The sequence below is a fragment of the Oncorhynchus keta genome, chromosome 24, assembly GCF_023373465.1.
Source record: "Oncorhynchus keta strain PuntledgeMale-10-30-2019 chromosome 24, Oket_V2, whole genome shotgun sequence".
NCBI lineage: Eukaryota > Metazoa > Chordata > Actinopteri > Salmoniformes > Salmonidae > Oncorhynchus > Oncorhynchus keta.
The window spans coordinates 22,111,669-22,136,541 of NC_068444.1; the positions used below are offsets into that span (position 1 = coordinate 22,111,669).

Genomic DNA, 24,873 nt, shown 5'->3' on the forward strand with positions numbered 1-24,873 from the left:
TTTGTAAAACATTTTTATTTACAATTAAATTAACCATCGTATTGAAATAGATCAGAAAACAAAGATTTAACAAACATCATACAGATTTACAGTTTGGCATACTAATAACATGGTGCTGTTCTCTCTCTCTCTCTGCTCTGTCAACAGAAATAAAAAGGACAAACAAGCCACATTGATCTGGAGCCATATCTACATTACTAAGCATTTCAAAGTAGGCGTGCCAATCGGAATCAGGTGTCCATTACGATCTAGAAGGTCAAACTGATCCTAGATCAGCACTCGTACTGCGACGCTTTATGAACACAGGCCCTGTGTTTAAAAGTTCTAGCATAGCTTTGAAGATGTTAACCCTTCCAAAAAAGGTATCAGGCAGTAAATAATATAACAGCACTAACAGTCAGACAAAACCAGTCTTAAGTGAAAATAACCAACTCTGAGACAGACATACAGTTGTAGGCTACATAAGAGGGAAACAATGATCATAAAGAGAAGAATGTCAGGGTCTGAGTAAGAATCTTAATATGAATTTAGTTAGGGAAAGCACTACATATACTAGGGCCTGATTCCCCAAACTGACAACTACACCCTACCTATGCAAGGATTGGACAGATGTAAGACAATCTAGTGGGTAGGGAATGTTCCTGGACAGGTCCTAGGAAATAGTTGAGGTTGTGAGTGAAATCATAACTCCCTAACCTAGGTGAAGGCTGCAGAGCATAACATGGACCAATACAACATCATCCTATTTGGAAACGGGAATGTCCACACAACACCCCCCAGTCTCATACAGCTGAAGACTTCAGGCACAATCTAACTGGCACCAGTACCGATTGCCGTTACAGAAATGGTGCACAAAGAATCTGTACTTTGAAAGTGTTATACCATTACAGAACATAAGATTGAGAGACACATCCCCGTTTCAACGGCAAAACAAAACGCATTAATCAATCAACGAGACAAGAGTCATTTCCAATAGTTTGTCCTTTAAAAAGAGTTTTAGAAAAAGCTAGACAGATGACAACAAATCAGAAATAACATTAAAACTTATCACACAATAACAACATCCCCATAAATGTACCTAGAGTAAACTAAACTAAATATAGCAAGTTGTAAGTACACTTAAACATAAATAACCATTTTTGTCCCAAATAGCACCCTATCCCCTATATAGTGCACACTACTTTATACCAGGGCGCACAGGGATCTGGTCAAAAGTAGTGCACTATATAGGGCATTCTTTACAATCTCATTCTATGGAAGACTGAGCATCTGTGGGTTCACTCCTCCTTTGTACTTGATTGTCTAGGTCTTAATTGAAAGGAAAAAAACTAAAACCTTCAGACACTCAGCCTTACATGGAATGAGCTTGGCACCCCTGCTATAGGGAATAGGGTACCATTTGGTGCACAAGCAATGTAAAACAGTTAAAGGGAGGGTACTAGAGGAGTGTAAGTAAACCTTACAAGGTCATATATAATATTGCTCTTTATTTGACTAGCGGAAACAGAGGACTTCCTAGCCTGATCCCAGATGTGTTTGTGCCGTCTTGCCAACTCCTATGGTCATTGTAACGCTGTTATTGCTGATCTGGAACCAGGCTAAAGATTCCCTCCACTCACATTCAAACACACAACTCCTCAATGACGTAAGCCTCAATTACCGTACTGCCTCTACCAACCTCAGGGGTCCATTCAGTGATGTAAACTTTCTGAACATTGATAGTAGATAGATTAGGGAATCATGTCAGCTCTATTCCTTGTGTTTCTATCTAAACATTCTGTAATGTTACATCCTCCTGAACAGACCAGTCCTGCAATTGTACACAGACATGATCAAGAACACTTCTGTTTAGTACTGCGTAACACACTGCACGTATGAATTCTGTGTCCCAGCCTAGACAAAAATGCACAAACTCTCCCACATCACATTATACTTTGGTTAGGAAACAATAAAGCTTCACTTAGTGAAATATATAATAAATAATGTTTACTATACACCTCTGAATGTTATCAACTATCAAAATAATATTGGTAATGTTATTATGCAGCGTGTCCAATTGGTGTTGAAATAATATACCAGCTTGTTCCTTTCTCCTATAAAAGTCAAGTTCATTGAGAAAAAAAAAATGTTAATAAATACATACAGCATTTAACAGAGTGAAGCTGTTTTTTTTGGAACAGAAGTCTCATAAGTTACATCCCAAAAGGTACCATACTCCCTATAAAACCTTTTGGGCCATGGTCAAAAGGCACCATACTCCCTATAAAACCTTTTTGGCCATGGTCAAAAGGCACCATACTCCCTATAAAACCTTTTGGGCCATGGTCAAAAGGCACCATACTCCCTATAAAACCTTTTGGGCCATGGTCAAAAGGCACCATACTCCCTATAAAACCTTTTGGGCCATGGTCAAAAGGCACCATACTCCCTATAAAACCTTTTGGGCCATGGTCAAAAGGCACCATACTCCATATAAAACCTTTTGGGCCATGGTCAAAAGGCACCATACTCCATATAAAACCTTATGGGCCATGGTCAAAAGGCACCATACTCCCTATAAAACCTTTTGGGCCATGGTCAAAAGGCACCATACTCCCTGTAAAACCTTTTGGGCCATGGTCAAAAGGCACCATACTCCATATAAAACCTTATGGGCCATGGCCAAAAGCAATGCCCTATATAGAGAACAGGGTGCCATTTGGGACACACAGAATAGGAGTATTGCAGGTGAGATTTTCTGTTGCCCACATATAACATCGGTTGAATACATTAGAGTACACCGTAACAAACACTCTGGAAAGGAAAACTAAAACAAGTATTTCTTATTGGACAAGTTGAAGTAGTACCTCCCCGTTTTAATCCATTTGATGCCCAATGAATAGGACCCTGCTGATCGCCAAGTCAGAGGTGTTGCGTTAGTAGTGTTGTACAGAGGATCAGAGGTCTGACTCTCAGCCTAAACAGCCCTAGGACTAGGATTGGAGAGGTGTCGTGCTCCAGATGATCTGTCTATTCCATGCCATGCATTAGGAACCCGAGGTAGAGATGCTCTGCATCCACCATGGGTGGGAGGAAGACTTTCCATGTTACTCAATCTTGGACATTTCATATTTTGTGGTCATTATTTCCTGGTAAAAAAAATACAGAGAATATATTATATATTTCTCTAACAGTCTGTACATATAATACTGCAATCTGAGAATTGAATAACATTAAAGGAAATGCACAGTAAAGCAAACCATGTGTTGCCATTGACAGAAATGAGCCAAAGTTGAGACCCGTTGTGTTAAGGACACACATACCTCATCCGAGTCGAGAAGGATAGGCAACGCTCTATAATGACAGAGGAAAAGACAAAACGTGCTTTTATACAACTGCCTAATGTTGATCACTTTAAAACACATGTATTATTTTTGGTTAAGTCATGCTTACACGTCTGATAAAGAGGTAGGAATGTTCTCTTCCACCCATTTCATGTCTTCATCCTGGACAGATTGGTAAACAAAATGACAGAAAAGAAAAAAAAAGAGAATTACTCCACGCTGCCCCCTGTTGTTTAAACTCAGTCATGTCATTTACTAGACGACATAGATGTTCCATTAATGTCTGCCAGTAGGGGATTTGAATTGCCATGTAAGAGTAAACATTTGAGTAAGCAAAAGTGTCATGTCATCATGTGCAGTTAACTGAAAGTGGACCATTGACTGTGCTGACAGAAAAGATTGGCTGGGCCTCCCGAGTGGCACAGTGGTCTCAGGCACTGTGAAACTAGAGATTCTGGGTTCGAGTCTAGGCTCTGTCGCAGACGGCCACGACTGGGAGACCCGCTGGGCCAATTGTGGCGGTGCATAATTGGCCCAGCGTTGTGTGGGATATGGGAGGGTTTGGCTGGCAGGGTTGTCCTTATCCCATCGCACACTAGCGACTCCTGTGGCAGGCCGGGCGCAGTGCATGCTGACACGGTCGCAAGGTGTACGATGTTTTCTCCGACACATTGGTGCAGCTGGCTTCCAGGTTAAGTGGGCAGTGTCAAGTAACAGTGTGGCTTGGTTGGGTTTTGGAGGAGGCACGGCTCTCGACCTTCGCCTCTCCCAAGTCCGTAAGGGAGTCGCAGCAATGAGACAAGACTAACTACCAATTGGATACCGCGAAAATTGGGGAGAATTGTTTTTTTTTAAAGAGAAAAAGATTGACTTGTTTGTAAACTGTATTTATATGTGGAGTACTTTGCGTTCATATTGATTCGATACTTGTAAACAGACTTTGCCTTTCTTAATTTATTACCTCCAGGGCAATTGAAGTTGAACGTTTGATACTAACCGGGTTGGGTCCTGAAGGCATGGCAGAACCGTTTGTCTCAATCCTGGAGTTGGTTGCTCTCAACTTTATGCCGTCAGCTGTGTAGAGAGAAAAATTTTTGGTGATCAATGGTCAATGTTTAAACAATGACACAGCGAGAAATGAAAACCCTACTATTTCACTAAGTGAACTGTACTGTACCCAAATTAGCTGACACCAGGAAGTCCTCGATCTCCTCATCATCAGAGTCGTCCATCAGAGGAGTGAATGCATACCTGTTGAGAACAAAGGAACATAATCAAGTTATAAAGCTCCATTTAGAGAAAGACCGTTTAAGTTTGTTTCCTCTGTGAAGCTTTGAAGAGTCGAAAGGCGAGGCACTTTCTAGCTGACTGACTGTTGGTGGTGGTTTGATATGTCAACATAAATCTACAGCACACTTAACAAGGTAGCTAGGATGACAACACCTAGATCAATGCAAATGTCTGTTATGTAACAGCCAAATCAATCATCACCTCTGGTTGTTAGCAGATGGTCTCCATAAGAACATGATAACCAGCAGTATGATGGAGAAGAGGAACCTCCAGAAGGCATCATCTACCCACAGCTCCATCCAGTCCTGGCCACACAGGACGATGCAAACGGAATTCATGACGATTCAGTATATTTACATTTTTGTTATTTAGCAGACGTTATTTTAAAATCACTGCATTCAACGAAAGGAGGTTAAACAGCCACATATTGAAGGTGTTAGTAAAATAAAAAAATCTTAACAGAGCAAGCTAAAACATTGATCCAGAAGAACTGTATAAACACACATTTGTATATTTTCTATTTAAACGTTTGAAACACAAGACATTTAAAAACAGATGTATTCTTACCGACTGACAATCTGCTAGACGGAATTTTTTTGTCGTCCACACCATGAAAATGATTGAAGCTAAAGAAGGAAAAGAATGAGTGATCATCACTAGACTACTTTGATTGAATGAATGTATGACCGGTATCCGGTGCTGGGAAAAGACTCTACATCAATTTAAACAACTTCACTCACCTATGATGGCAAAGATGAGTGTGTTCGTGAAGTGTCTGTAGAGAGACAGTTTGACTGGGTTTCTCCTCAGCTTCAGTGTCTTTATAGTTTGAGCCAGGCTCACAAATATGTTAGGAGGCAGTCAAGGAAACAACCTCTGGGCTAGACAGACACTGACAGTATGTAGAGTAACTGACAGACTTCACAAATATAAGAAGGAATCAGGGAAGAACCTAGCAAAGTCAGCAGGGAAAACAGCATGCAAGGTCAGATTATGTGCCCTCTGAGTGGTAGCTAGTGGGTTAAGGTGTTGGAATGTGATTGACCCGAAGAACAAATGAGGCCCCAGGTAAAGGGGCCCTGGGAAAGGCCGGACTACTTGACCTTTACTTGTAGACTTCCAGGTGAGCTAGCTGTGAGTTGGCTAGTAAGATAGCAAATAATCTAATCTCTCATGCTCTCTATTTATATACGCCAGGAGAAGCTAGCTGTGAGAGGCAGAGGGTTAGCATGTCGCTAGAGGATTAACATGCAGAGACCCTTTGGATTTGGACTGAACCCTTTGATAGAAGCACTCTACTCTGACCATCCAGCCCAGGGAGGGTCAGAGTAGGCCCCCAGACTGAAGATCAGAAAAGCCCCGGGTAGGGACCAGGGGACCCCCAGGGGACAGAGGAGCCCAAGCAGGGCTATAGGCACACCAAAGGATATCCACCAGCAGAGAGAGGAGTCAAGCAGAGCCAGAGGAATGTTGGCCAACAGAGCCAGGTCAGAGTCTTTTGCCTGAGGGAGGACAGGAGAAAGGGGGAGAGCGTAAGAGAAGAGAATACAAGTTGAGAGCAAGATAAATACATAGGAGATGAGAGCAGGTGGGGAAAGTGTAGATGAAAGTTAAAGAGTAAGAGAGACATATGAGAGAGAGTCAGAGCGCAAGATTAACGTCAAGAGAGACAGAAGAAAAAGAGGACGAAAAAGTGATGAGTGAGTGGGGTAGATAGAGAACAGAGCCTTTCACCAGAGCAGCAACCAAAGACAATCACCCACTGAAACATAATTTAGTATATAAATTAAGGTATACAACCCAAACTCCAGTTTAAATTGTACAAGACACATAACCCCAGCACCTAGTCTATTAGTGAGACTTATGAAAACTTAGTAAGCAATAGCAAAATGTGTAAAATTCTGTACTGACAGACAAGTGTCAGACAAGGCTAACAAGACAAGTTGGCCTATTTTGTTATTATAGACCAATAGATGTGCATTATGGAGTAATTATTATAAACTCCAGATGATAATTGGATTAAGGATATGAACCAGATGATACAGGAGTCCATCACAACTAGAACAACGATTGTGATGAGGGAAAGGCCATTGTCACGACCCTTTAGTGAATATACATTTATTGAAAGTAATTCCGATAACTCACAAGGGAAAAACAGCAGCTCATCTACAACTGAAATGTCACATTTTGAATGCAAGCTCAATGGAGCAAAATTAAGAAAACTCCTTACCCCAGTGATCCTAAGCACACCTTCGATAGCAGCAAAGGCAAAATACAGGACGCCTAGTCCCACCACTCTGTGCATCACAGTACCCAGTCGAGGCCTGATAGGAAACCCAAAATGAAGGAAAATGTACTAAATACAGATAGCAGGCTAACCTATCAACGGATTGGGAGTGACAGGGAGTGAGTGATGACCTTTATTTTCTCAACTTACTTGACTATACCATATCCCAGACTAACAATAATGACCAGCAGCCGTGCCAGGGTTCTCTTCAGGGCAGAGATGAGCTCAGCAAAGATCAACAGGCCTGGATCTGAAAACAAGAACATTGGAATGCATGGTCTCTTACACAAGGCAGAAAAACGATGTATTGCTCGGAATAATAACACTCCCTAAACCTCCCCCTTGGCTATAAGCAAATCTGTAAGGTAGAAGCAATATGATGGAAGCACCATCATCACTACACTGCTTATACCTGCCTATTCTGCTTATAAGCAGTGTAAGCTATAAGCAGTGTAAGCTATTCTGCTTATACACTGCTTATACACTGCTTATACACTGCTTATACCTGCCGGGGCGGCAAGGTAGCCTAGAGCGTTGGACTAGTAACCGGAAGGTTGCAAGTTCAAACCCGAGCTGACAAGGTACAAATCTGTCGTTCTGCCCCTGAACAGGCAGTTAACCCACTGTTTCTAGGCCGTCATTGAAATTAAGAATTTGTTCTTAACTGACTTGCCTAGTTAAATAAAAGTTTTTAAAAAATAAAATAATTAAATGCAGACTAAGAATATGTCGAAGATAAATACACAACGCAGTGTACAAGAGGTCAAGAGGACTAAAAGTAAATAGAGTACTAACGATCAATGGAAATTGTGTTTTTTATGTAATAGGGAATTATTGATCAATGGGTCAGAGACATGGGAGGAATTTGTCTGTGAACCACAGGCTAGGGCTGGGTTATAAAGTACATCTTGTCCCTTTGTCCTGTGGAGAGAATCACTGAGGACAGGGGAGCATGAACATCTACCATCTCCCTCCCCGCATGATTCGTCCTCTTTGAATAAGAATAAACCTATTTTCTTCCCCCTGATTTGCATTGGGGTCTGTGTTATTGAAGAGGAATATCAACTGCTAACAAGACCATACCCGCCTATTCAGTCCATACAGATTTGCAAAACAATTGACAGGTTAGTGCCAAGAGGAAAGGGTAGGGAGGGAAATGGGACCGGATCAATGTGAGAGCTGGGTGTAGTGTACTGTAAACTCATAAGCTGCCCCTGACACCGTTGTTCTCATACAAAGCCTTCACCATGCTCCTATACAGAGGATCTTACTACTCTTTAAACCACTTAGAAAGAGAGGGCAGTGTAGTTTAGTAGTAGTATTAGTCATAGTGTAGACTCACAAGCTGCCCCTGACACCATTGTTCTCATACAAAGCCTTCACCATGCTCCTATACAGAGGATCTTACTACTCTTTAAACCACTTAGAAAGAGAGCTCTGTGTAGTTTAGTAGTAGTATTAGTCGTAGTGTAGACTCACAAGCTGCCCCTGACACCGTTGTTCTCATACAAAGCCTTCACCATGCTCCTATACAGAGGATCTTACTACTCTTTAAACCACTTAGAAAGAGAGGGCAGTGTAGTTTAGTAGTAGTAGTCGTAGTGTAGACTCACAAGCTGCCCCTGACACCATTGTTCTCATACAAAGCCTTCACCATGCTCCTATACAGAGGATCTTACTACTCTTTAAACCACTTAGAAAGAGAGGGCAGTGTAGTTTAGTAGTAGTATTAGTCGTAGTGTAGACTCACAAGCTGCCCCGACACCGTTGGTGTTCTCGTACTCAGCACAGAACACAGCCTTCTCCACCATGCCCAGAAAGATGACTCCAGCTATCCAGAACTGGATCCGCAGTAAGTCCTTCCAGTAACAGGCAGCCCACATGAACCAGAGTAACGAGTACAGGATGTACACTATACACATCACCATGTAGAACTGAGAGGGAAAGAGATGGGTGTTAAAACATATGAACTCAACTACAATGATACAGGGTTTTAACCTGGCTCTCCTGCATGCCTGAAGAGCGCATTAGCCCACTAAGCCAAAACCTAGGCATTTGGAGAGTTAGAACGCACCTCCAAAAGTACATAAAGTTTGACAAACTGGTTTGTTTGATCACTGTCAAACCTATGACTGCACAGCATCCAGTTTCATCAGGCCTGAAAGGGTCTTTAGTCATCTGAACAAAAAACAAGGTCCTATATGGCTTGGTTGGTAGAGCATGGCACTTGCATCGCCACGGTTGTGTGCTCGATTCCCAGGGCCACCCGTATGTTGAAATATATGCACTTATGACTAAGACGCTTTGGATAAATGGCATGTACAGTATTATTTTACATATACAACACAAAACCCTGCAAGTGAAACATGCAATCTTTGGACAATAAAATAGATGACCTACGCGGAAGAATAAACTACCAACGGGACATTCAAAACTGTAATATCTTATGCTTCACGAAGTCGTGGCTGAACGACGACACTATCAACATACAGCTGGCTAGTTATACACTGCACTGGCAGGACAGAACATGTATTTTTGTAAATAACAGCTGGTGCACGATATCTAAGGAAGTCTCAAGCTACTGCTAGTCTGAGGTAATCTCATGATAAACTGTAGACCACACCATTTACAGAGAGAGTTATATTTTTTGTAGCGCTTTACATACCAAGACAGTAAGAGGCTGGCACGAAGACGCCATTTAATGAGCTGTATTCCGCCATAAGCAAACAAAACGCTTACCCAGTAGCCAGGGTCTTTAATGCAGGGAAACTTAAATCCATTTCACCAAATTTCTATCAGCATGTCAAATGTAGAACCAGAGAGAGAGGAGAAAAAGAAGACTCTGGATCACCTTTACTTGACACAGAGACACATACAAAGCTCTCCCTTGCCCTCCATTTGGCAAATCTGACCATCATTTTATCCTCCTGATTCCTGCCTACAAGCAAAAATTAAAGCAGGAAGCACCAGTGACTAGATCAATAAAGAAAGTGGTCAGATGAAGCAGATGCTAAACTACAGGACTGTTTTGCTAGCACAGAGTGGAACATGTCCCGAGATTCCTCCAATGGCAATGAGGAGTACACCACATCAGTCATTGGCTTCATCAATAAGTGCATCGATGACGTCATCCCCACAGTGACCGTACGTACAGTCGTGGCAAAAGTTGAGAATGACACAAATATACATTTCCAAAATTTGCTGCTTCAGTGTCTTCAGATATTTTTGTCAGATGTAATTATACTTCAGTATTCCATAGTAACAAGAATTTCAAGTGTCAAAGGCGTTTATTGACAATTACATGAAGTTGATGCAAAGAGTCAATATTTGCAGTGTTGACCCATCTTTTTCAAGACCTCTGCAATCTGCCCTGGCATGCTGTCAATTAACTTCTGGGCCACATCCTGACTGAGGCCAGTCCATTCTTGCATAATCAATGCTTGGAGTTTGTCAGAATTGGTGGGTTTTTGTTTGTCCACCCACCTCTTGAGGATTGACCACAAGTTCTCAATGGGATTAAGGTCTGGGGAGTTTCCTGGCCATGGACCCAAAATATCAATGTTTTGTTCCCCCGAGCCACTTAGTTATCACTTTTGCCATATGGCAAGGTGCTCCATCATGCTGGAAAAGGCATTGTTCGCCACCAAACTGTTCCTGGATGGCTGGGAGAAGTTGCTCTCGGAGGATGTGTTGGTACCATTCTTTATTCATGGCTGTGTTCTTAGGCAAAATTGTGAGTGAGTCCACTCCCTTGGTTGAGAAGCAACCCCACACATGAATGGTCTCAGGATGCTTTACTGTTGGCGTGACACAGGACTGATGGTAGCGCTCACCTTGTCTTCTTTGGACAAGCTTTTTTCCAGATGCCCCAAACAATCGGAAAGGGGATTTATCAGAGAAAATGACTTTACCCCAGTCCTCAGCAGTCCAATCCCTGTACCTTTTGCAGAATATCAGTCTGTCCCTGATGTTTTTCCTACAGAGAAGTGGCTTCTTTGCTGCCCTTCTTGACACCAGGCCATCCTCCAAAAGTCAGCTGCACTCACACCTGCCTGCGGCCATTCCTGAGCAAGCTCTGTACTGGTGGTGCCCCGATCCCGCAGCTGAATCAACTTTAGGAGATGGTTCTGGGACTTGCTGAACTTTCTTGGACACCAGGAAGCCTTCTTCACAACAATTGAACCGCTCTCCTTGAAGTTCTTGATGATCCGATAAATGGTTGATTTAGGTGCAATCTTACTGGCAGCAATATCCTTGCCTGTGAAGCCCTTTTTGTGCAAAGCAATGATGACGACATGTTTCCTTGCCGGTAACCATGGTTGACAGAGGAAGAACAATGATTCTAAGCACCACCCTCCTTTTGAAGCTTCCAGTCTGTTATTCGAACTCAATCAGCATGACAGAGTGATCTCCAGCCTTGTCCTCGTCAACACTTACACCTGTGTTAATGAGAAAATCACTGACATGATGTCAGCTGGTCCTTTTGCGGCAGGGCTGAAATACAGTAGAAATGTTTTTTGAAGGGGGATTCAGTTAATTTGCATGGCAAAGAGGGACTTCGCAATTAATAGAAATTCAGACTTTGTGAAAATTCATGTGTGTCATTCTCAAAACTTTTGGCCATGACTGTACATACCTGAACCAGAAGCCATGTATTACAGGCAACATCCACACTGAGCTAATGTCTAGAGCTGCTGCTTTCAAGGAGCGGGTCTCAATCCCGGAAGCTTATAAGAAATTCTGCTATGCCCTTCGAAGAACCATCAAACATGTAAAGCATCAATACAGGACTAAGATCGAATCGTACTACACCAGCTCTGATGCTCGTCAGACGTGGCAGGGGTTGTTAACCATTACAGACTATAAAGGGAAGCACAGACGAGAGCTGCCCAGTGACACAAGTCTATCAGACGAGCTAAACTACATATATTCTCGCTTTGAGGCAAATAACACTGAAACATGCATGAGAGCACCAGCTGTTCCGGAAGACTGTGTGGTCACACTCTCCGCAGCCGATTTGAGTAAGACCTTTAAACAGGTCAACATTCACAAGGTCCCAGGGCCAGATCGTTTACCAGGACATGTACTGCAAGCATGCGCTGACAAACTGGCAAGTGTCTTCACTGACATTTTCAACCTCTCCCTGTCCGAGTCCGTAATACCAACATTTTTTAAGCAGACCACTATAGTGTCTGTGCCCAAGAACACTAAGGTAACTTGCCTAAATGACTACCGACCCATAGCACTCACATCTATAGCCATGAAGTGCTTTGAAAGGCTGGTCATGGCTCACAACACCATCATCCCAGAAACCCTAGACCCACTATTGCACTCCACACTGCCCTTTCACACATGGACAAAATTAGCACCTATGTGAGAATGCTATTCATTGACTACAGCTCAGAATGCAACACCATAGTGCCCTCAAGGCTTATCAATCAGCTAAGGACTCTGGGACTAAACACCTCCCTTTTTAACTGGATCCTGGACTTCTTGACAGGCCACCCCCCAGGTGGTAAGGGTAGGTAACGTCCGCCTAGCTGATCCTCAACACGGGCCCCTCAGGGGTGCGTGCTCAGTCCCCTCCTGTATTCAGATCAAATCAAATTTATTTATATAGCCCTTCGTACATCAGCTGATATCTCAAAGTGCTGTACAGAAACCCAGCCTAAAACCCCAAACAGCAAGCAATGCAGGTGTAGAAGCACGGTGGCTAGGAAAAACTCCCTAGAAAGGCCAAAACCTAGGAAGCCTAGAGAGGAAGGTTCCCTGTTCACTCATGACTGCACGGTAAGGCACAACTCCAACACCATCATTAAGTTTGCCGATGACAACAGTAGTAGGCCTGATCACAGACAGCCTATAGGGAGGAGGCCAGAGACATGGTCCGTGTGGTGCCAGGACAACAACCTCTCCCTTAACGTGATCAAGACAAAGGAGATGATTGTGGACTACAGGAAAGAGAGGAGAGCACGCAGGGCTGCAGTGGAACAGGTTGAGAGCTTCAAGTTCCTTGGTGTCCACGTCACCAACAAACTAACATGGTCCAAGCACACCAAGACAGTCATGAAGAGGGCACAACAAAACCTATTCCCCCCTCAGGGGACTGAAAAGACTTGGTATGGGTCCTCAGATCCTCAAAAGGTTATACAGCTGCACTAGAGGGCATCTGACTGGTTGCATCACTGCCTGGTATTGCAACTGCTCGGCCTAAGACCGCAAGTCACGACAGAGGGTAGTGCGAACGGCCCAGTACATCACCAGGGCCAAGCTTCCTGCCATCCAGGACCTCTATACCAGGTTGTGTCAGAGGAAGGCCCTAAAAATTGTCTCTGCTCTCTCTGCTACCGCACAACAAGCAGTACCAGAGCGCCAACTCTAGGTCCAAGAGGCTTCTAAACAGCTTCTACCCCCAAGCAATAAGACTCCTGAACACCTGATCAAATGGCTACCCAGACTATTTGCATTGCTTCCCCCCTTTTATACCACTGCTACTCTCTGTTGTTATAATCATATTCACTTTAATAACTCTACCTACATGTTCATATTACCTCAACTAACCGGTGCCCCCACAAATGGACTCTGTACAGGTACCCCCCTGTATATAGTCTCGCTATTGTTATTTTACTGCTGCTATTTAATTACTTATTACTTTTATTTCTTATCCATATTTGTTTTTAAACTGCATTGTTGGTTAGGGGCCCGTAAGTAAGCATTTCACTATATGGTCTACAGCAGTTGTATTCGGCGCATGTGACTAATAAAATTTGATGAGTGAGTAAAACAGGTGTCTGCAATCTATGACAATGATTAAGCCTACATTATATATTTGACTAGGGACAATTACTGGAAATTAGCATGAGCTAAAGTCTCATGGTGCAATGCATCTGACTGTTTATTTAATGTGACAATGTTTAATTGAATCTTTCCCAACAAAGGATAAAATCAATTAAATGTATACTCACAATCATGAGAGGCCATTCAGTGATGGAGATGTAGCCGTGAGTTCCTTTCATTACAACGTTTACTGGAAATATAAAGAGAGTATACATGAGCTTTCCATAATGCAGAAAATAAATCAGGTTTACAACATACAACATTGAGCAATGTGATCAAAACAGTAGCCAATGTATTATTATTTTAAATAATTTCAATGAGTATTTAGGCTGACTAAAGAAATGTCATTTCCATTTTGGTAAGCCTCATGGGCAAGTTTGACATTCAAGAACTGGGTCGTGTTCATTAGGGTAGATAATAACATTATTGCAACGGAAAACAAAAATGAGTCCAGCTAGCTACTCACGCCCAGTTTCAGTAAATGTTCTTCTGTTAGTTCTAGTGGTCCCGCCCTGTTGTTTCAGTCTGTATTTTTGTGTTTGGTGCCTAATGAACACAACCCAGCTAAGGCGTATGGTGGTTAATGTAGCAAACCCACCAGTTAAATTCCAGTTGGCTTCCTGTTTGTTAGATTTAATCACCACCACAAACAGATAGGGGCCATCCTTCCACGTGGTGGCAATGACATCATCTTTAAGTGACACACTGGAATTCTTCACACCGCTGACTTTGTCGTACTCCTCCATTGTCCATTTGGTGTAGTTCTCATCCGAACCCTGAGTAGGATTGAACCAACATTTGTTTTAAAAATTGCATTATGCAATGTATTTAGAAATCCCAGAAATGTAGGAGAATCTGAAAAGTGACAGCCTGATCCCAGATCTCGTAGTGCTTGCTGTATATGGCCAATGGCAACTCCTATGCTCATTGACAATGACCTTAGGAATTGGCAATAGCCGAAAGCAATAGCTGAATGAGTGTGTGCTAAAAAAGTGATGCAAACACCATGACCCCATCATAGCAGCTCACCGGTGCTGCCCCTTCCATGGGCGGGACAACTGTCCGTGGTTCCACCTTGGCTTTCTGAAACAAAGTTGTCATAGTAAGTTGTCAGTAACTCAAACAACAAGTACATTCGGAAAGTATTCAGACTCCTTGACCTTTTCCCACATTTTGTGACATTACAGCCTTATTCTACAATTGATTAAATATCCCCCCCCCCCTCCTTACCAATCTACTACACACACACACACAATACCCCATAATGACAAAGCAAAAACAGATGTATAAATTCTCTCATCAAGGATCGCTCTGTTCATCTTTCTCTCGATACTAGTCTACCAGGCCCTGCTGCTGGAAAAAAATCCCAGAGCATGATGCTGCCATCACCATGCGTCACCATATGGATGGTGCCAGGTTTCCTCCAGACGTGACGCTTGGCATTCAGGCCAAACAGTTCAATATTGGTTTCATCAGACCAGAGAAACTCGTTTCTCATAGTCAGAGTCCTTTAGGTGCCTTTTGGCAAACTCCAAGCGGGCTGTCATGTGCCTTTTACTGAAGAGTGACTTCCGTCTGGCCACTCTACCATAAAGGCCTGATTGTTAGTGTGCTGCTGAGAAGGTTGTCCTTCTGGAAGGTTCTCCCATCTCCACAGAGGAACTCTGGAGCCCTCTCAGAGTGACCGTCGGGTTCTTGGTCACTTCCCTGAACAAGGCCCTTCTCTCCCGATTGCTCAGTTTGGCCTGGAGGCCAGCTCTAGGAAGAGTCTTGGTGGTTAAAAACAGCTTCAATTTAAGAATGATGGAGGCCACTGTCTTCTTGGGGATCTTCAATGCTGCAGAAAATGTTTGGTACCCTTCCCCAGATCTGTGCCTCGACACAATCCTGTCTTTGAGCTCTACGGAGCTCTTGGCTTTTGCTCTGACATGCACCGTCAACTGTGGGACCTTATATAGACAGCTGTGTGCCTTTCCAAATCATGTCCAATCAATTGAATTTACCACAGGTGGACTCCAATCAACTTGTAGAAACATCTCTATGATGATCAATGGAAAAAGGATGCACCTGACCTCAATTTCAAGTCTCATAGCAAAGGGTCTGAATACTTAAGTAAATAATATATATATAAATATATTTATTTTTTTAATGCTTTTCACTTTGTCATTATGGGGTATTGTGTGTAGATTGATGAGGATTACATTTTTAGAATAATGCTGAATACTTTTTGAATACACCGTATCCTTTTCAAACTATTGAGCCGACCCGAACAAAACTGTGGCTTGAATATTTTGTTTTCACCCTGTCCTTTTCAGTACAGTTCAAGCAACTATGGTAGCTGAGTAACCAGGCCTGCTCAGTTCAGTCCAGTACTGTGAAAAGCCCTGTAATGGAAGGTAACTCATGTACTGTATGTAACCTATAAGCCCTTACATTTAGCATTGGGAAGTATCGCAGGTCATTGTTGCAGGTCAAGGGCTTGTGCTTGTGCTCAATGCATTCCCCTTGTCCTAGAGGGTTAGGATCCATACTCTGTCCTCGACTCAGTGGCGTCCTCTCATACATTTCCTTGAAAGTAATGATTTATATCAAAGTTGAGATATTTTTTACAAGTACAATATGTATTAGTAGTTGAATGTAGGGAGACATACTTTTAAATCTCATTGCTCAAAGGAAATGTAACTCCAAAAGTGCATATTACAGTCAACTGGTAATTCACACCAACTGTCAAAATGTGGCACTACCATAGGAATCCTAAACAAATGAAGGTAGTGACAATGAAAGATGACTATGGCAAACACTCACTCTCTGCTCCACACACCCATATCTGATATCAACTTATAGACCAGGGGTAGGAAACTAGATTCGGCCACAGGCAGATGTTTGGCGGAGCGGAAGGCCGGAAAATAACTATAATCATTTGTACACTAAATTGACCACAATTAAGTCTAAAAATGTATTTTTCTTTTCAAACACAATTTCATACCTTGATTACTTTGAGTCACTATCACTTATACGTTTTTTTTTTATTTTTCATGGGAATAATTGGGAATAGATTTCCTACATTAAACTCATTTTTAGCTGAATTCCTGGTGATTTTACAATGTATTTTTGTACTAAAAACAAATTCTGGCCCCCGGGCCACCTGTTGCCGACCCCTGCTTTAGACTAACATAGTACTAGTAACTTACTAACTAGGCTAGTGCATGTACTTTACTTACCTCAATATTATTGAACTCATTGTGACAGGGGTAGTATTTCAAGTACCATTGAATGGTAAAAGTCATCTCCTCTGGACATCCAAAGGACACAACTTTAAAAACAAAAAACAATTGAAAAAAAAAAAAGTGTTACTACTTATGTTTCCATCCAATTGGTAACAGATGTTAATATTCTAAAATCCACATAAATATGCACATTTTCCCATCAAATTGGCCTGTTGCAGATAAAATGCTGTGTGTGATGACGTGGCGCACATAAAAATAACTTTTGCGGCCCAAGTACCGAAATAAAAAATACAAGTTAAATGGGTTTCCATAACACTTTCCAATCTACTGATTGTTGGCAAAAATAGCAAATGTATATGGAACTGTTAAGGGATTTATCAATAATGACTAATTATGTATACATTTCAATCAGGACTGACTAATCAGAATACTATTATGTTACTGTATAGATGTATGAATTTTATTTTAATCCTAGTACTGAATATAATGTGTGTAATTATAATCAAGAATTAGAACAATGACTGTCTGTTCCTTGGTAGAAACGAATGAATGTATCGTCAGACTGGCTAGAATGCTTATCTACACAGGAAGACCTTGGCTTGGTCATAAATTATCTAAATTGGTGGGAGATGATGTAGGAAGGCTTAAGTACTATACTGCCATTGTACCGGAGTGGAGGAGAGACAGGACAGTTCGAAACCTAATGACGTAATTTTCAGTTTATAACCTAGTGCTTGATTTTGAGACTGGTCTCCGCCCATTTTATGCAAATAAGTTTCTTACAAATCCTTAGAGTGTATTAATTTAATTGGGTATTAAACATATAGGAATTTAATTGCACTAACAGGAACATATGGAATCATATTTTATATTTGATTTTCTTCAAAGTAGCCACCCTTTGCCTTGATGACAGCTTTGCACACTCTTGGCATTCTCTCAACCAGCTTCATGATGTAGTCATCTGGAATGCAATTGAAATTAACAGGTGTGCCTTGTTAAATTAATTTGTGGAATTTCTTTCCTTCTTAATGCGTTTGAGCCAATCAGATGTGTTGTGACAAGGGTGGTATACAGAAGACAGGGCTATTTGGTAAAAGTATTATGGCAAGAACAGCTCAAATAAGCAAAGAGAAACGACAGTCCATCATTACTTTAAGACATGAAGGTCATTCAATACAGAAAATGTCAAGAACTTTTAACGTTTCTTCAAGTGCAGTCGCAAAAACAATCAAGCGCTATGATGTAAATGTCTCTCATGAGGACTGCCACAGGAAAGGAAGACCCAGAGTTACCTCTGCTGCAGAGGATACGTTCATTAGAGTTAACTGCAATCCAAATAAATGCTTCAGAGTTCAAGTAACTAACACATCAACTTTTCAGAGAAGACTACGTGAATATCAGACCTTCATGGTCAAATTGCTGCAAAGAAACCACAACAATAAGAAGAGACTTGCTTGGGCCAAGAAACAAAAGCAACGGACATTAGACCGATGGAATTCTGTCCTTTGGTCTGGAGTCCAAATTGGAGATGTTTGGTTCCAACCACCATGTCTTCGTGAGATGAAGAGTAGGTGAACAGATGATCTCTGCATGTGTGGTTCCCAACGTGAAGCATGGTGTAGGTGGTGTGACTGTGATACGGTTTTATTTAGAATTCAAGGCACACTTAACCAGCATGGCTACCACAGCATTCTGCAGTGATACGCCATCGCACCTGGTTTGCACTTAGTGGGACTATTATTTGTTTTTTTTCAACAGGACAATGACCCAAAACACACCTGGGATTTGTTGATGTGAGTAGTTTTCAATGAATGCCTATAGAGTATCTAATGGGTTAGGACCCAGATTGAAGTTCCTATGGTTTCCACTAGATGTCAACAGTCTTTAGACATTGTTTCAGACTTGTTTTCTGAAAAATGAAGGAGGCCTTTCTGTCAGTGGACTGTAGAATCATGTAGTGCTGGTTTTGCGCATGACCGAGTGAGTGCCCTTAGTTGATTTTCCTTTCTATTGAATACGCTATTGTCCGGTTTAAATATTATCGATTTAGACAATTGACAACCTGAGGATTAATTATAAACATCGTTTAACATGTTTCGATGAACTTTAACGGTACTATTAGGATGTATTCGTCAGCATGTTTTGACCACCTTGGAGCCAGTGGAATACTGGAAAAAAAACACGCCAACAAAACAAGAGTTTTTGGGATATAAAGAGGGACTTTATCGAACAAAACTAACATTTATTGTGTAGCTGGGACTCTTGTGACTGCAACCATATGAAGATCTTCAAAGTTAAGAGATTCATTTTATCGCTATTTCAAACTTTTGTAATTCCTTTACTTGGTTGTAAAATGTTAGTATGCTTTTGTAAGCAGGGCACTGTCCTCAGATAATCGCATGGTATGTTTCGCCGTAAAGCCTTTTTGAAATCTGACAAAGCGGCTGGATTAACAAGAAGTTAATATTTAAGCCGATGTATAACACTTGTATTTATTATGACCATTTCTGTATTTTGAATTTGGCGCTCTGCAATTTCATCGGATGTTGTCAAGGTGGGTCGCTAGCGGAATGCCTGCACCAGAAAGGTTAACACTTTTTTGGTTACTACATGATTCCATATGTATTATTTCATAGTTTTGATGTCTTCACTATTATACTACAATGTAGAAAATAGTAAAAATAAAGAACCCCTGGAATGAGTATGTGTGTCTAAACTTGACTGATACTGTACGTGGCACTGATACACATTTTTGCTATTTATTTAAAAATAAAACTATATTGGAGCTGTGCCTGTTTTCCTAGATATAGAGGACACAGATATATCAAATAACATTTTAATGTCAAACTCCCTGCATACAAGTGTAGATTACCATGAAATGCTTACTTACGAGCCCTTTCCCAACAATGCAGTTAAAAAGTAATAACATTTACAAATATATAAGAGAATTTACTACTTTAAAATGAAGATAGGCTCAATGGCGTTGCCCATGCTGTCACAGACGCTATAATGGCACAGATATAAAGAGTACTCCATCTATCTCTATGGGCTGTTGTTCACATGCGCATCTGCCATTTCACTGGCTAGAATGGTCTCACCTGACCTTGCCTCCTCCTGCCTGCCTTCCATCTTTGAGAACATGCATTTCCATTGTTAAAAAGGTCACTTGACTATCTTTTCAATATAATAGGCAATCTTTGGTAGCGGGTCGAAGATCTAGAACCAGAGTACCAGGTATTGTGACAGGGCAGTGCGAGTCGCATGGAACCTTTTGCAGATTTTAAACAAGCTAATCACACCCTGAAACGGTTATTTTCAGGTCTTGTGAAAGCAAAACATTTAGCAGAATTCTCACAAATGCTCGAGGAAACAGGTTAATGTTTGACACCCTCATGCGAGGCATTTCCCATATACAGTATGATATCAAACATTGGCTAATCTTACCTTTCAATTTGATATCAGTGTCTTTATACATAGATTTCCTCAAAAGCAATGGTCTTGAGGTCTGTGAAGAAGAGGAAACAGTGTGTGCATTGGCATTAGTTAGATAAACTGAGTAAGTCAGTCCTGACTAATGTAGTCTAGGCCTAATGCCTAACAGGTCCTCTGTATCTCAGTTGGTAGAGCATCGCGCTTGCAATGCCGGATAGTGGGTTTGATTCCCGGGATCCCCCATACATACAGATGAAGTCGGAAGTTTACATACACGTAGGTTAGTCATTATAACTCGTTTATCAACCATTCCACACATTTCTTGTTAATTAACAAACTATAGTTTTGGCAAGTCGGTTAGGACATCTACTTTGTGCATGTGTAACAGTATAGACTTTACGTCCGTCCCCTCGCCCCGACCTGGGCGCGAACCAGGGACGCTCTGCACACGTCAACAGTCACCCTCGAAGCATCGTTACCCATCGCTCCACAAAAGCTGCAGCCCTTGCAGAGCAAGGGGAACCACTACTTCAAGGTCTCAGAGCAAGCGACGTCACCGATTGAAACGCCACTGGCGCGCATCACCGCTAACTAGCTAGCCATTTCACATCGGCTAACGAGACACAAGTAATTTTTCCAACAATTGTTTACAGACAGATTATTTCACTGTATCACAATTCCAGTGGGTCAGAAGTTCACATACACTAAGTTGACCATCTTTAAACACCTTGGAAAATTCCAGAAAATGATGTTGTGGCTTTAGAAGCTTCTGCTAATTGACATCATTTCAGTTAATTGGAGGTGTACCTGTGGATGTACATCAAGGCCTACCTTCAAACTCAGTGCCTCTTTGCTTGACATCATGGGAAAAATCAAAAGAACTCAGCCAAGACATCAGAAAAAAAATGTAGACCTCCACAAGTCTGGTTCATCCTTGGGAGCAATTTCCAAATTTCCATCTGTACAAACAATAGTACGCAAGTATAAACACCATGGGACAACGCAGCCATCATACATCTCAAGAAGGAGACGCATTCTGTCTCAGAGATGAACGTACTTTGGTGCGAAAAGTGCAAATCAATCCCAGAACAACAGCAAAGGACCTTGTGAAGATGCTGGAGGAAACCGGTACAAAAGTATCTATATCCACAGTGAAACGAGTCCTATATCGACATAACCTGAAAGGCCGCTCAGCAAGGAAGAAGCCACACTACCCCAAAAACGTCATAAAAAAGCCAGACTACGGTTTGCAACTGCACATGGGGACAAAGTTTGTACTTTTTGGAGAAATGTCCTCTGGTCTGATGAAACAAAAATAAAACTGTTTGGCCATAATGACCATCGTTATGTTCGGAGGAAAAATGGGGAGGCTTGCAAGCTGAAGAACACCATCCCAACTGTGAAGCACAGGGGTGGCAGTATCATGTTGTGGGGGTGCTTTGCTGCAGGAGGGACTGGTGCACTTCACAAAATAGATGGCTTCATGAGGGAGGAAAATTATGTGGATATATTGAGTCAATATCTCAAGACATCAGTCGGGAAGTTAAAGCTTAGTCACAAATGGGTCTTCCAAATGGACAATGACCCCAAGCATACTTCCAAAGTTGTGGCAAAATGGTTTGAGGACAACAAAGTCACAAAGCCCTGACCTCAATCCCACAGAACATTTGTGGGCAGAACTGAAAAAGTGTGTGCGAGCACAGAGGCCTACAAACCAAAGTTACACCAGCTCTGTCAGGAGGAATGGGCCAAAATTCACCCAACTTATTGTGAGAAGCTTGTGGAAGGCTACCCAAAACATTTGACCCAAGTTAAACTATCTAGGGTCGGGGGCAGTATCCTGAATTTCCACCTGTCTGATGTGCCCAAAGTAAACTGTCTGTTACTCAGGCCCAGAAGCTAGGACGTGCATATAATTGGTAGAATTGTCTAAAAAAAAAAACTCTGAAGTTACTAAAACAGTTCAAATAAATGTCTGAGTATAACAGAACTGAGATGGCAGGTGAAAAAATATTTTTTTTAAGCTCCCATCAACTTCAAATGGGAAGCTATTGCAAACTATGACTTCTGCCTCCCAGATTGCAATTCCTTGGCTTCCACTAGATTTCAAGTCTTTATACATGGTTTCAGGCTTGTTTTTTGAAAAACCAACGAGTAATAGTTGTTTATCCGTGGGGAGAGGTAAGGCAAAAGTAGTCTCTTTGCACGCGTGAATGAGGGTGCGCTCTTCGTTGTTTTCCTTCCCTATTGAACATACTATTCTCCATTATCCTATATTTAGCTATTAGACTACCTGAGGATGAATTAGAAACACCATTTGACTTGTTTGGACGAACTTTACCGGTAACTTTTGGGACTTCTCTGTCTGCATGTTGAACGGGTGGATTACTGAACTCAATGACGCCTACTAAAACAGACTTTTTGGGATATAAAAGAAGGACTTTATCGAACAAAACAACCATTCATTGTGTAGCTGGGATCCTTGGGATTGCAGACAGGAAGATCGTCAAAGGTAAGTGATTTATTTTATCGCCATTTATGATTGTGACACCTGTGCTGGTTTGTAAACATATGCTGATGTGAGGCGCTGTCCTCAGATAATCGAATGCTATGCTTTCGCTGTAAAGCCTATTGTAAATCGGATAACGCAGTTCGATTACCAAGATTCTAAGCTAAAGAACCATGTATGACTCTTGTATTTTCATGAATGTTTAATATTACGATTTTGTATTTGGTGCACTCCGATTTTAGCGGATGTTGTCGAATGCGGGATCAGCACACTAAGAGGTTAAGCAGTTTAAAAGGCAATGCTACCAAATACTAATTGAGTGCATGTAAACTTCTGACCCACTGGGAATGTGATGAAAGAAATAAAAGCTGAAATAAATCTACTATTATTCTGACATTTCACATTCTTAAAGTAAAGTGGTAATCCTAACTGACCAAAAAGGGAATTTTTACTTGAATTAAATGTCAGGAATTGTGAAATTGAGTTTAAATGTATTTGGCTAAGGTGTATGTAAACTTCTGACTTCAACTGACATTCAGTGATATGAGGAAACCCTATTCCCTCTATAAACCACAACACTCGTGTCTGGTGCCGTATGTATCCAGCCAGAGTGATGATTTAGAATCCGTTTTGCTTTTTCAGATCACGATAAATTAGATTACATTGGAAGGGGGACTTGATCCTTGACCAGCACTCATTCCTACTCTTACACTTCATATAGGCCCTGGTAACCATTATTGGGAGTCCCTAGGAAGGCAATGGGTAGCTCTCACATTACTCTGCAACAGGATATGGTGGTGGACAGACACCTGACCACCTCCATGGAAAACAAACTCCCAATTAGCCTACCTCTCTTGTGCACTTCCCTTCACTGACTTGAAAGCAATTTACTGGTAGATCTCTTCAATTCATTGGACACAGTAGCTAGTCTACCAAATAGATTTGGCACAGCCAACATTCTAATCTGAACATTAGCTAGTTCACTAATTTTACTTGCTGAATGATTTGTATGTTCTATCTGGGCTAAATTGCAGGCAATGATCTAACCCTGAGTACAGTGGTCTGTGTCTGTTTGTTTACATTTAGTTATGTAACTTTAGCTAGCTAGCTGCCTAACAGAGGTGTTTGGCCAAGAAATTTAGATATGAAGATCGGCAAACACGGCTTCTCCATTACGAATCCCAGCTCAAGCTTGTAGACGTTGTCTAGCTAAACTCATGCGCAGAAACACGTAATCTCGTCTCGCGCCGAACTGCGCATGTGTATGCCGTCAAATAAAAATGCACACTTTCGATAGACGTTTTCATTTGTCAAAACAACTATCACGAGGTTGGAGAAATAACATGTTCATCTACTTAATACATTGTCTCGAATCTATGCGTCTTTAGATTGAGAAAATTAACTAAGGAACAATGTTTCACTTCACTCATTGACTTCTCCAAACCCGGGCCTGGTCTGCTTGGCAAGCGTTCCCGGAAGTTTCGCAATGTTGCGCCTCTGAGAGTTTAGAAACTCTGTGGCTACATCTTTCAACGATATCGGGTTAGTGAGCCTATGCTATCTAGCTCGCAGATAAAACATTATTTTGCTACAACGCCTTGTATCGATAAAGTCTGAATCTGCTCAGGAAAATGCATTATTAATCAATAATGTTCAATTTTATGAACAGAAAAACGCCCCCTTCATCCAAACCCATGCTAACTGGCTAGCTAGGTAGGTTGGATTGCTAGCCGGTTAGTTTAAATTAATCGCATATTTTAATACTCACATTGACAACTGTAATTCTCCACTGTCCTGGTTCTGGAGCTGCCATCACCCCGCTATTTACATCTCCTAGTAAAATAATCCCTGCCAAATAAAGGAGCCAGGTTTTCACTGAGCTAGATGTGTTCCACGTCCTCACCCGTACAGAAGCAGCCATGTTTTCAGCATGTGGTATAGCTGGGGCGACTAGTTTAACTCACCTGA

The 24,873-nt window shown here is 41.7% G+C and overlaps 1 protein-coding gene across 25 annotated transcripts; it reads right to left on the bottom strand.

Annotated features, from left to right (window-relative positions):
* tmem87b (transmembrane protein 87B) lies at positions 1-24,855 on the bottom strand. Of its 25 annotated transcripts, none has more exons than XR_008078397.1 (21): positions 24,674-24,855; positions 20,409-20,469; positions 16,959-17,050; positions 16,171-16,305; positions 14,767-14,820; positions 14,336-14,513; positions 13,866-13,927; positions 8,651-8,834; positions 7,051-7,150; positions 6,844-6,937; positions 6,040-6,115; positions 5,354-5,458; positions 5,181-5,239; positions 4,815-4,918; positions 4,501-4,574; positions 4,321-4,397; positions 3,433-3,485; positions 3,303-3,333; positions 2,606-3,128; positions 2,480-2,521; positions 1-2,269 (listed from the first exon to the last, which is right to left on the bottom strand). XR_008078397.1 is itself a non-coding variant. In XM_052477971.1 (19 exons), exons 1-19 carry the CDS (start codon positions 24,824-24,826, stop codon positions 3,087-3,089), a joined length of 1,734 nt encoding a protein of 577 aa, XP_052333931.1. In that variant the 5' UTR covers positions 24,827-24,855; the 3' UTR covers positions 1-3,086. The 25 variants fall into 25 exon arrangements, 2 of the variants coding, with proteins under 2 accessions (XP_052333931.1, XP_052333932.1); XR_008078395.1 differs by having other exon boundaries at positions 1-2,311; XR_008078392.1 differs by having other exon boundaries at positions 1-2,353.
* Positions 24,856-24,873: the final 18 nt, after the last annotated feature.